General features: G+C 52.4%; 2 protein-coding genes across 5 annotated transcripts; one reads left to right on the top strand and one right to left on the bottom strand.

The window, feature by feature from the left end:
* Positions 1-1,410: 1,410 nt before the first annotated feature.
* Positions 1,411-4,727, bottom strand: GALT (galactose-1-phosphate uridylyltransferase). Of its 3 annotated transcripts, none has more exons than XM_008695149.2 (11): positions 4,567-4,727; positions 4,110-4,279; positions 3,796-3,871; positions 3,657-3,705; positions 3,405-3,534; positions 3,196-3,252; positions 2,920-3,042; positions 2,520-2,652; positions 2,334-2,417; positions 1,864-2,018; positions 1,411-1,582 (listed from the first exon to the last, which is right to left on the bottom strand). In XM_008695149.2, exons 1-11 carry the CDS (start codon positions 4,673-4,675, stop codon positions 1,502-1,504), a joined length of 1,167 nt encoding a protein of 388 aa, XP_008693371.2. In that variant the 5' UTR covers positions 4,676-4,727; the 3' UTR covers positions 1,411-1,501. The 3 variants fall into 3 exon arrangements, with proteins under 3 accessions (XP_008693371.2, XP_040487483.1, XP_040487482.1); XM_040631549.1 differs by having other exon boundaries at positions 4,485-4,715; XM_040631548.1 differs by lacking the exon at positions 2,334-2,417.
* A 3,924-nt stretch (positions 4,728-8,651) lies between these two features.
* Positions 8,652-11,425, top strand: SIGMAR1 (sigma non-opioid intracellular receptor 1). 2 transcript variants are annotated; one of them, XM_008695147.2, is made up of 4 exons: positions 8,654-8,921; positions 9,064-9,264; positions 9,405-9,497; positions 10,351-11,425. In XM_008695147.2, the coding sequence occupies exons 1-4, from the start codon at positions 8,771-8,773 to the stop codon at positions 10,575-10,577; spliced, it is 672 nt and encodes a 223-aa protein (XP_008693369.2). In that variant the 5' UTR covers positions 8,654-8,770; the 3' UTR covers positions 10,578-11,425. The 2 variants fall into 2 exon arrangements, with proteins under 2 accessions (XP_040487481.1, XP_008693369.2); XM_040631547.1 differs by lacking the exon at positions 9,064-9,264 and having other exon boundaries at positions 8,652-8,921.
* The last annotated feature ends 399 nt before the right edge of the window (positions 11,426-11,824 follow it).

Here is an 11,824-nt window from a genome sequence, read left to right as displayed (position 1 = left end):
GCAGGACTGGAAGTTTCAGGCCCCTCCTCCTTACAGCAGTCCAAAACCAAAGCCTTAAGTTCAGTGGCGCCGGGGCCATTGGGCAGGTGACTGGAGAAGCTGAAGGTGCCCCTGACTCCAGATAAGGAGGGCTCTGTGGGGCAAGGGTTCTCAACCCCGCCGGACATTGTGGTTTTTAAACTGCCAAGCCACACTCCAAACCAATTAAATCCGAATCTCTGGAAGCCGGCCTTGGCATCAGTGTTTAAAACTCCCAAATGATTCCAAAATGCAGCCAAATCAAGGGTGTAGGGTCAGGTGCTTGTGTAGGTCTAGGCCTTAAGAAACCAGCCTCCCCATTCAGGGTTCACATCTACTCCCCAGTCACTGGGGTCTCAAGGGAGATGTGTACAAGTCTTTCTGAGCTCCTTCCAGACACTCCAAGTCCCAGACCTTACCCCTTCAGGGTCTCAAGGAAGAAAAAACCCTGGACTAGAGGGCAGGCGGCCAAGGTTCTCCCGGGCCAAGTCAACACTGTCTAGTCTTGGCATGATAGCCCCTCCCAAACTCACGTGCCTTGAGAGAAGAATGAAGATAAAAAGCCTCAGGCCATCCTTGCATTGCTCACAAGCCCTATCCTTACCTGAAAGTTTGGAGGGCACTAGGTGGCAGCAGGTCTCCTGGGTTGTGTGCCCTATTATTGCCACACAGTCACACCATCTTGCCAAGGAAACAGGTCCCAGAGGGGAGGGGGCAGACTCAAGGTCCCCTACTTCCAGTGCTGGGGCTCTTAACTCTGATAGCCCCTCCCCTGCCAGAGCTACTTTCTTCCTTTCTTCCCCTGCAATGATTGGGGCATATGGGCAACACAAGTGTGGACAGCCTGCCCACACATGCTACAAGTGAGTCTAGAGAAGAAAAGGACACAAAGCCATGTACACGTTCCCTACTCACCCCTTCAGCCCATGTGGGCTGGAGCACAGCCAAGCTGCAGCCACTCACAAAGCCAGGATTCTGGCCAGCAGCCCAGTGTCTGTCCACTGACCACTGGGACCAGAATCCTGCTCACCCGCTCCCCACCAAACCCTCAGGCCTAGGCTTTTTGAGCTGACATATCATCCTAGGGGTGGTGGTGCAGGGGGCTCTGGCCTTCCCAAAGCCTTAGCCACAGACAAGAACTCAGGATTTTAAAAATTTCTTCAACTGTGATGCCTTTGTTACTCCAGGAATAAGAATCTATAGGCCAGACATAACATTGAGTATTCATTTTGTTCAGAGATTTGGGGTGGAATTTTTGTACTCTTTTAAGTTTTTGCATTGCACATCTGCAGGCAAAGAAAAGTTGTGGCTGGTGCTGTGCCATCAGCCTTTAACCCAGATCCCTGATGATTATAGTTTAGACTCCTCTGTCACTAGAATATGTGATTAAAGTTTGAGAAACACAGTTTAGTTTTATTGATCCCACATCTTCCCAACCCTAGGCACTGGTTCCCTCAAGCAGAAGGCCCTGTGGTCAGCGTGGTCAAGCGATGGTTGCTGTCTCCCTATCCTTCTGCCCCAGGCGGTAATGAACCTCAGGAAGTGTCCTTAGTCTCTCTGCAGCCTGGAAGGAAACAGGGGGCAATCACGGAGGATAAGGGCTGCCCAGAATGGTGGCGTGGAGTGGTATAAGTGGAACAGTAGTAACAAGTGCCTAGGAGGCAGGCTTGTAGGACCAGGAGCCTGGTGATAAGGACGGCCAGAGTAACCAGAGGACAGAGCTGAGCAGCTTCTGAGTCCTTAGGAATGCCTAGGTTATAGAGGCTTTCAGGGTCATGACTGGGCTCCCTTGGGGAAATGGTAGACAAAGGGAACCCAAGGACTGAGGGTGCTCTGAAATCTGACCTGCTCAGGGGTGAGGTCCCTCTGAGCCTGGGCAAGCATTTCATAGCCAACCATGAATTTCCGGACGGTGGCAGAGCGCAGGAGTGGAGGGTAGTAATGAGCATGCAGCTGCCAGTGATCCCAGTTGGCTCCAGCCTCTGATCCTGTGGGAGCCCCTGACAGGAAGAAGAGATAACAGGGGAGAGCCATTTTTTAGTTCTTCAGTCTAGCCCCTACCCCCAAACCAGGCTAGGTACCTGAAAACTACATCTCCAAGCATCCTTGCCAGTGAGTAGACCAGGCATTGGAAAATAACTGGGAGACGTAGTTTCACCAAGTTTGCTGTTCCACCTTCAGTCCCAGCAGCCCTGCTCAAGACACTTCCCCCAACAAATATTTCAAAGCCTGCTGGGGGTTGCAGTCCACTGAGCTTGGTCTCAGGACCTCAGATACGGTGTTGGGGCTAGGTATGGATGCTCAAAAAACCTTACCATGCCAGCCCATGGAGTAGGGAAAGGAGGTCTCAAATAGGTTGTCATACTTGGTCAACAGCTTCTTCATGATGGAAGCTAGATCTGGAATCAGAGCCTGACTCTCAGCCTGGGGCCAAGATGCAGGCCCTACTAGAGCCATCCCCATCCTATGCCTGGGCCCAGAGTCCCAGCTGGGAGACTCACCATCACGCTCAGCAGGGGTCAGTTCAGGCAGGCGCTGCACATGCCGACGGGGCAGCAGCAGTGTCTGGAAGGGCCACACTGCCCAAAAGGGGACCAGTACTAACCAGTGCTCACTGGTTAAGACCAGACGTTCCTGGGCAGACCAAGTGAAGATAAAGTCATCAAAGTGGGGGTGGGGGATTATCAGCAAATAGGCAGGAGAAAAAGAAAAAATGTACCAGAATCTGATGGCTTCTCATCACTCCACCACTACCACCCTAATGTAAGCCACCACGATTTCTCCTTTAGATTATTGCCATCAAGTCTCCCTACTATTTCCCTTCTACCCTTCTCACACACCTTTCTCTTTGGGGGTGAGGTTAGGGGTTCCTTGGGAAAATGGGGTCTGGCTTTTCCCCACCTTTCTGAGCAGTTCCTGGTGACCATATTCCATTAGCAGGGGCTCTCCATGTTGACTCTGATAGGCCCGCTGAGATCGCTCCTCACGCTGGGCAATATCTGGCAGAAAACTACTGGCCCACACCTGTCAAGGGGCAGGAGCAGAGAAGAGCTGGCAGCTCCTTCACCTCCAAGCCTCCACATTACTAGCATACTTATTCTGTCCCTCCAGTTCCCTTCCCCACAGTACTGCCTTGGACTCACCCCAGAAATCCACTGGAGCCCCTGACACACTTACCTGGCAGTGGGGATGGGGGTTGGAACAGCCCATCATGGCTCCTTTGTTTTCAAAGATCTATCAGGTAGAAGTAGGGAGCTTTACTAGCTGAAGAGACACCAAATGAGCCTCTCCCGACCACAACCTGTGAAAACAGGAATACTACTTCCCAGCACCAAAGCTGCACCACCCCTCCCTGCCCATCCAGGGGAGGGGGCAATCTCACAGACCTGCACCCAAGGGTACCGGGCTCCCAGCTCCTCTGTCACTGAGGCCCATGCATCGACGACAGCGCGGATCTCGGGGACTGACATGAGTGGTAGTGTTACATCGGACCAGGGGTGGAAGCACATGACCTTACTAGGTGGTGTCGGAGGGAGAAATGACAGAGATATAGGGCTTGGCTGTACTAGGGGCAGGGCCCAACCCTCGTGCTCAGTCCAAGCCCTGGGTTGAAGGTAAGAGAGGAAATCCATAGTTACCAAACTCCTCGAGCAGCCTCTGCTTGGAAAAGGGGATGATCACTGGGTCCTGAGATAAAAGGGTATCACTCTCTGCAACAGAAGTCCCCCAAGAGGTCCAGCCTCTCTTCCCCCCCAACAGCATCTAGAGCCAGGTTACCTGGATTGGGGGCATCAGGCTGCAGAGCTGGAAAGTCGTTGTCAAACAGGAAGGTGCCATCATAGAAGGGATTCACCTACTGACAAGGATTGGCTAGAAGCATTTGCTGCTCCATACCCACCAGGCATATGGTGGGCTTCAGGGGACAGGCTGAAGGACAGGCTACAAGAGGGTGTGGAAATCCTGCTGTGGGGTCAGAAAGACTTGGTGGAACATAACACAGAAGGAGTTCCACTTCCTTGTGGGTAAGAGGCAGCTCTAAGAGAGAGCTACTACTCCTGGCCCAGTTGCAGATGTAGATTCTAAAGGCTTACCTCTCCATTGGCCCGTGTAGCCCCGGGACATAGAGGGTTGTGGGGGTCATGGCGGGCAACTGTCTTCAGGAGCGGGGGCTCTACTTGCCCCTGCCAGGGCCGCTTCATGCGGTGAGCTGACACCAGCACCCACTCATCTTGTAGCGGGTTGTAGCGCATATGCTGATGTTCTGGAGACAGAGAAGCAAGATCAGTCAGGAAAACTCTCTGATCCTCTCTGCCCTGGGTCTCAAGCACCAGCAGGCCCAAGCTCGGAAGCACTCTCTCAGCCGTGTCCTGCTCAGGAGCCAAAGGCCCGGGTTTGAGCTTTCCCAGCTCCTATTAGCCTGGGGCCCCAACTCAGTCGCGCCGGCTTGGCGGGGTGGGCGCGCCGACCTGGGGGAAGGGACGGTAACTTCCTAAGCAAAGGGAGGGCTCGGCTCCGCGTTCCAGCGAGTCCCAGACGCCCTGCAATTACCGCTCGCCCGGAAGGTTGTGGCCGTGGCGTCCGCCTCTGACGCCTGCTGGCGCTGCTCAGGGGTTGATCCGCTGCCCGACATTAAGCCACTTGTACGGGTGGGGATCATCTGAAACTCTGCAGAGCAGACTCCCACCTCCTCCCGAGCTGCTCCGCCCCGCCCCCGATGATTGGCCAGCCGCCAGCACGTGACTGCCTAAGGGCCAGCCCGCCCAATCGCGAGCGGGACTCAGGAAAGCCTAGCGCTTTGGGGGGCCTCTGTGGTCGTCCCAGTACAGCCCTGGGGCCAAGTCACTGCCCTAGAAGAATCTCTGTGAAAGCCGCTTATTGCAGATCCCTCTGCTCCATGACGCTCACAAGATTTCTTTGCCGTATTCAGTAGTTCATTCGGTTATTCATTTAGCAAATATTTACTGAATATCTGTGCCAGGCACCTAGGCTCCATGAGGGGCAAAGAGATGCCCCTGCACAAGTCAGGCATGGTCTCTGGTCTCTCGCAGCTTACAGTCTAGGGCCAAGTAGGGGTATAACCCTGGATCCGCAATTACCTCACTTACTTGCTCAATGGCTATGGTGGAGGAGAAGCCATTTAGGTGGGATCAGAGGTGGTTCCTTTACACTAGGATAAAATTCAAATTAATTCCTCCCCTGGCACTTTCAAAAAGACATCTAAATAATGTTTGAACCTCCTCCTCATTCCGCAGTGAAGAACAGAAGCCTAAGATCACCCAGAGGACTAGTGGTCTAGCTAAGATTTGAACCCAAGTTTCCAGGCTCTTCTCGCTGCCCTAAAATGCCTGAGATTTCAGTGAGACTCAAGACAGAAAAACCTTGTGAGCTAGGAACTCTGCAGTAGCGGGGAGGCCCCTTCCCTCAACCCAGGCAAGGCCAACCCAGGTATTTTGCAACTCAGATGCAAAAACTGGGTCATTGGTCATTTACCTAATCTCTGCCCTAGGTCCTCAGACTGGAATCTGAAGAGGCTACTAGGTAGGGGGTAGGGGGTAGGGGGCAGGGAACTGAGAAATGAAGATTTTACCTATACCACTGGCTCTTCATTCTTAGGGGTGGGGGTGAGGGGAGCTGGGATAGAAGATTTGCTTTCCTCCTCTATCAGCCATCTTTGTTGTTGGAGTGACTGGATTTTGGAGGCAGCCCAACTTCCCCAAGAACACCAGTGCTTCAGGGCCACTCCTTGGATTGCTCTGATGTAGTTTTGAACGTAGGTGAGGTCCAGAGCCGAAGGCCAAGAAATAATTCTTGAGACATCTTTGGTGCAAAAAGGTGATTTTATTAAAGCAGGGGGATAGAGCTACTGCACCAGAGTTGTGAGGGGTGGCTGATTGGGAGTTGGAGGTTAGGGAAAAGGGAGGTTTTTTAAAAGAACTTTCATATGCTAAAGAAGACCTATAAGATACTGGAGGCCTGGCCATTGTCAAGTTAGGGTTGTTTTTTCCTCTAGTAAAGCATTAGCATGAAGACAGTCGAGAGCTTCCTTCTGGAAGTTAGGTTACTGAGAAGAATGTTTTTTCTTACGAATGTGACTAAAACATTTGTAAACTGAGGGAGACTCATGTCTTGCAGGACTGTGATCTCTGTAAGTTAACCATTTGTTTTTCCTTCCCTTAGCTTTAGGGCAGCCAGCAGTGCCTGAGGAATGTCACACAAGTCCCACCTGGGGGGGGGGGGGGGGCTATGGGGTGTCAGCTTGTGCTCTGTCCTCAGCTTGCCTTCTGCGCCCTCAACAGTGCCAGCTAACTCCTCACCCCCTTCAGGAGCATCTCTTAAGAAACATTGCCAAACCTCTCCTGTGTCTCCCCAAGATCACTTTTCGGGGGAAGAATACGATGGCTGAGATGGGGCCTACTGAGCCCTTCCCCTCCAAGATCTCTTCTACAACGTCGTTAAAAAGAAAACTACAGGCCCAAACTGGTGTCACATATGTCAAGTTTTCAAAATCGAGTTTTCAAATGCCTCATCTAACTGTGGTTTAAACTTCCTCAGAAATGTAGTCTTCCCTGGTTAGTCAAGAATTTCCCAATTAGCACCAATGAGTCCCTACCTGGGCCCTCTCCCCCAAAGGAAGACGAGGTGATCTGCATAATAACATCCTCTGCTTTTCCCCTAAGGCAAAAGGAACTTCCCTGGAACAACCCTTTTCTCTTTCTGATAACTTTTTTGTCCCAGACTTCTTCCTATAAAAACCTTCCATTTCTGGGGCACCTTAAGCATCCGACTCTTGATTTTGGCTCAGGTCACAATCTCAGGGTCTTGAGATCGAGCCCCAAATCAGCTCCACAAATCAGCTCCTCCTCGGAGCTCCCCTCTACTTGCTAGATGGGGTGCTGCCTGATTCATGAATTGTTTAAGAAAGCCAAGTAGATCTTCAAATTTACTTGGTTGAATTTTGTTTTTTAACATCTAGAGAATACGGCTGTGACCAAATTTTTTTTTTTTTTTTTAAACCATGTGTGCTAGAGAAGCCTTCTGAAAGACCAGGGGAACTGCAGACCTAGAAAGTCCCGGAGAGTTCTGCCTAAACAGGGGCGCAGAGGCCAGCTTTTGGGGTTAGTCTCTGGTCCTCAGGGATCTTAAGAGAATGGTCAGCTCAGGAGTCTCACAGAAGCCGGAGCCAATACAAAAACGTTCCCTCCATCATGCATTTTCCTCTAGATAATCCCTTTTTTATCTTTCCCTTCTTGGCCAAGTTTCTCAAAAAATAGTCCATCTTCCCAGCCTCTACTCTTACCTGCACAATACACTGTAACATGTCTAGTGGCCTGTAGTAGGTTAAGTAATCTTAGTTGCTGTAGCAAATGACACCCCACCCCCCAAACTCAGTGGCTTAGCAACACTGTCCATTGTGGGGGGAGAGAGGAAGCAGTATTCAGAATTCTCCACTACTTAATTCTCTGTAACTAAGATAATAGATGAGGGAAGAGAGAGAATGTAAAGAATTTCACGGGTTTTAGGAGCCAGACCTGGAAGTGGCATACATAATTTCTGGCTGTACTGCATTGGCCAGAACACAATCATATGGCCTCATCTAACTACAGAGTACACCGTGGAATGTAACCTGGCTGCCTAAGAGCAAAAGGAAATAGATTCATGAATGTATAGCATTATTTCTGCTACATGCCCCTACTGAGAAACCTAATGACCACTTCCCATCATTTTATCAGAACTCTCAATTACATTTGACTGTGATGACCCTTCATTCCATCACTATCATGTGTGATGCTATGCTCTTCCAGTTCTATTCTCCTTTGTGTTTTGTTTATATAACAAACACATATGTTGCCACTTGAGAGGCTCTAACTGCTTTATAAATATTAACTCATTTAATCTTCATCACAATGAAGCTATGTACTATGAGGTAGGTACCTTTGTTCATCCCATTTCACTGATAGAAAACTGAGTCACAGGGTTTAAATAACTTACCCAAGATCACACAACTAGTAGGTGGCAGGAGCCAGGCTTTTAACCCAGTCCCGCTCCATAGTTTCTTAATCACCACACTTTGCTGCTTCTTTTCTCCTTTGCTTCTCTTCATCATTTCCCTCCCCATAACCCTGTTGGTTTACAATGCCCTCCTCTCACATTTTGTGCTTCAAAACAAAGAATGAATCGTAGGCTCCAAAAAAGACCCCATGCTGTCTCGCCTTTGTTCTTGCTTGGAATAGGCCTCATTCGCTAGAATGCCCTTCCCATTTCCCTTAAACACATTGCTCAGGCGCCACCGCCTCTTTTGCTAGCACAGAAGGTGACAATCACAGGTCCCGGAAGGCTCTGCTTCCGGGCTCGCCCGCTTCACCTGGGAGCCCAAGCGGGCCAGTCCGTTCGGCGTGTCACGGCCACCAAGCCCCACCCACACTCACACCCCCACCCACACGTGGTCTGGCGCTCGGAGACACCCCTCTTGTAGGCCCTAAAGGGGGCAGCTGGGATGGCTTAGCCCCGCCCCCTTGCATCACGCGCGAGGCTCCGCCCCACCCCTTGGCGCTCCCCGCTCCCCGAGAGGAAATGGTTCAACCCGAGGGGCGGTGCCCGGGTGCCCGGACTGTTCTGATTGGTCAGCACAAGCCGTACCACGGCTGTGGCGGGGGAACGGTAGTGGACTGCGCGCCGCAGGTTTGGAGGCAGTGGAGTCACAGTTCCAGGCCCCAGTTTGTTCCTTCGCTACTTTGCCAGGCCGCCCGCCGGGATGCAGTGGGCAGTGGGCCGGCGGTGGTTGTGGGCCGCGCTGCTCCTGGCTGCCGCAGCTGTGCTGGCCCAGGTGGTCTGGCTCTGGATGGGCACGCAAAGCTTCGTCTTCCAGCACGAAGAGATCGCACAGCTGGCCCGGCAGTACGCGGGTGAGCCGACGGATGACCGGGCGAGTGAACGGGTGGAGGGCAGAGGGCTGGGGAGGCCCGAGCCGAGCTGGGAGTTTCAGAGGCGCCTTTCCGGAGTTCGGAGTGGTGCTGGCTCTGACTGTTGTTCCTCTGCCCCCGCCAGGGCTAGACCACGAGCTGGCCTTCTCTAGGCTGATCGTGGAACTACGGCGGCTGCACCCAGGCCACGTGTTGCCCGACGAGGAGCTGCAGTGGGTGTTCGTGAACGCGGGCGGCTGGATGGGCGCCATGTGCCTTCTGCACGCCTCACTGTCCGAGTACGTGCTGCTCTTCGGCACCGCCCTGGGCTCTCGGGGCCACTCGGGTCAGTGCTGGCGGCGGGCCGAACTGGGAGGCTGGGGCTGTACAAGGGCTCATTCCCTCTTTTCTGATGTTTGGTCAAGCCATGTATTGATACCTGATATTAATACCCTGATACTGGGTGTCCATCTGATTGTCCCTCAGGGCGCTATTGGGCTGAGATCTCGGACACCATCATCTCTGGCACCTTCCACCAGTGGAGAGAGGGCACTACCAAAAGTGAGGTCTTCTACCCAGGTGAGTCTTCTACCCAGGGCTCTGTCAGAGAAGTGGGTCGCTTCGTTCTGGGGTGCCCATAGTTGGAGTACGAGAGCCATAGCATGGAAAGGGGGTATGTTGGGGGCTCTCCCCTGGTTCCCTTACCCCCGCAGATAAGCCACAGGTCGTTGATTGAAGCAGGTCCAAGGGTCTCTGTTGCTTTCTACTGTCAAAAGGAAACAAATCGTAACAGCTTCCTGTTAACCATGTCTGATTTTTATCTACCAAGACACTGTTTTATTCATCCAATATTCCAGCAGTTGTTGGGGAGACAGTTGGGTAATCAAATACGCTCTCATACCCCCAAAAACAAGACAGAACGTCGTCTTCCATGTTTCTGTGGTGAAACATTTTACATAAAAAGTAGAGCTTTGGACTTCCACGTAAGTTTGAGGTTGCGTGTTACAGGCATGACAGGCATTATAATTGAACAGCTACATTTCTCAGAAAGCCACACGAATCTTACAGTCACCCCTCCCTATCTAACAGGCACAGCCCAAGTTTAGCTAAATTTCTGCCTGACATGAGTGAGGCTTGGGAATGCAGACTTCCAGGACTCCCATACAGTGGCCCATGGCCAGGTGAGGTGGCCCTCCCTGGCTTCCCCCCAAAGAGGACATGAGCCAGGTGATGCCACAGAGGAAAACTTAGAGGAGTGGCTATCTTGGCTTCTTACTCTTCCAGATGGGCGACCAGGCCAGTGAGGTAAGGCTTTTTCCTTTCCTGAAGCTTCTGCTCTGTTCCCTGCCTCCAGATAGCCCACGGGCTAGGGAGGTGGCAGCAATGGAAGGGGAGGGCTAGGCTCCTTATGTGGGTACTCCCTGTTCCCCAGGAGAGACCGTGGTGCATGGGCCTGGTGAGGCAACGGCTGTGGAGTGGGGGCCAAACACATGGATGGTGGAGTATGGCCGAGGTGTCATCCCATCTACCCTGGCCTTCGCGCTGGCTGACACAATCTTCAGCACCCAGGACTTCCTCACACTCTTCTATACTCTTCGCGCCTATGCCCGGGGCCTCCGGCTTGAGCTCACCACCTACCTCTTCGGCCAGGACCCCTGACCAGCCAGGCCTGAAGGAGGACCTGTGGCTATACAGGAGCGGGCAGGCCCGCACACATCCACTTCCTGGAGCCCACGTGAAAAGACAGGGACATACTCACAACATGCAACTACTAAACTAAGTTCTGGTGTACAAGCAGGGACATACATGCTTACACAACCAAACATAGAGACTCATGGGAACATACGGGACATACATGCAGATACAATCCCATGTGTACAGCAGCTTCATGCATTCACACCCATCCAGAAAGGAAGGCCCATATATATCAAGGGGGCCAGTCATATGCAGACACACATACTACAGGCTTGACTCACTAGCTTTCCAGAGCTTCCCTGCCACCAGTCAGGGCTCTGGAGTTAGGGATGGGTGTGGGTATTATACTCTGTCTGGGCCTGACCCCTCAATCCAGCAGCAGTTGAGGGTGGAGGAAGATGAAGGGTTGCCTGTGGAGGCCCTCTTCATCTCCCTGTCCTCACCATATGCCTTACCCCCATTCTCTTCCCCTGCTATGCAAGTGCTCTTGTGGACTGTCCCCCACCCTCTCAGCAACCAAGTCAACTGGGGAACTGTAAGAATGGAGAATGCTGAGGTCAGGGTCCTGCTATCCTGAGAGACCCCTGCCCCCAACCCCATTCATCCCTCAGGAGTATGATGGGGAGGCTGGCTTCAGTTCAGGGCCCACTGCTGGGCAGGGGACCTAGAGAGGTTAGCCTAAGTCCAGGGAGCCATCCCTGGCCTAGAGAAGGCCTTTTCTGCACACATGCACCCCCATCACGGCTTTCAGACACTGCCTTTGACGCACTGTCTGCCCATCTGTCTCTGTTAATAAAGACCTGTTGAACGGTTTCATTTCTTCGTGTGTCTGAACAGCAGGAAAACCTGCTAATGTGAAGAAATTAACGGCTGGTTGAGATGGTGTGTGTCTTGATCTTGCCTTACCTCTGCTGGGCCCATTCTGGAAATAGCCCTGGGAATCCAATCCTGGATGGCCACGGGGTGGCAGTGTATACCCACTTTTGAACTGAAGGTGGCACAGTAATCATTTTTGTCTGTTTCCAGGATATCATGTCCACCCCCAACCAGAGTTAGGAGTTCTTCCTCTCCAGTCTTCCTTCTCCAGGACACCTGACTTGTAGAAGCCCCCAGGGGTGGAGAGCAGGGACACTACCTGGTGGTATCTGAGGTAGGTGGGGCTGGCAGTAGGATGAGGCAAAAAAAGTGCCTAAGGTGCACCCACTCCCAGG

Source organism: Ursus maritimus, unplaced genomic scaffold (genome assembly GCF_017311325.1).
Source record: "Ursus maritimus isolate PB19 unplaced genomic scaffold, ASM1731132v1 scaffold_17, whole genome shotgun sequence".
Lineage (NCBI taxonomy): Eukaryota > Metazoa > Chordata > Mammalia > Carnivora > Ursidae > Ursus > Ursus maritimus.
The sequence above is the reverse complement of the archived record's forward strand: the minus strand, read 5'-3'. Positions and strand labels throughout refer to the sequence as shown.

Excerpts from the sequence above, each read along its gene's own strand:
- GALT (XM_008695149.2), bottom strand. The coding sequence starts at position 4,675 with ATGATCCCCACCCGTACAAGTGGCTTAATGTCGGGCAGCGGATCAACC. Across the intron at positions 3,706-3,795 it reads GCCTGATGCCCCCAATCCAG|GACCCAGTGATCATCCCCTT; the intron begins GTAACCTGGCTC and ends CTTTTATCTCAG. Across the intron at positions 3,043-3,195 it reads ACCCCCATCCCCACTGCCAG|GTGTGGGCCAGTAGTTTTCT; the intron begins GTAAGTGTGTCA and ends GCCCCTTGACAG.
- SIGMAR1 (XM_008695147.2), top strand. The coding sequence starts at position 8,771 with ATGCAGTGGGCAGTGGGCCGGCGGTGGTTGTGGGCCGCGCTGCTCCTG. Across the intron at positions 8,922-9,063 it reads GCTGGCCCGGCAGTACGCGG|GGCTAGACCACGAGCTGGCC; the intron begins GTGAGCCGACGG and ends TGCCCCCGCCAG. Across the intron at positions 9,498-10,350 it reads AAGTGAGGTCTTCTACCCAG|GAGAGACCGTGGTGCATGGG; the intron begins GTGAGTCTTCTA and ends CCTGTTCCCCAG.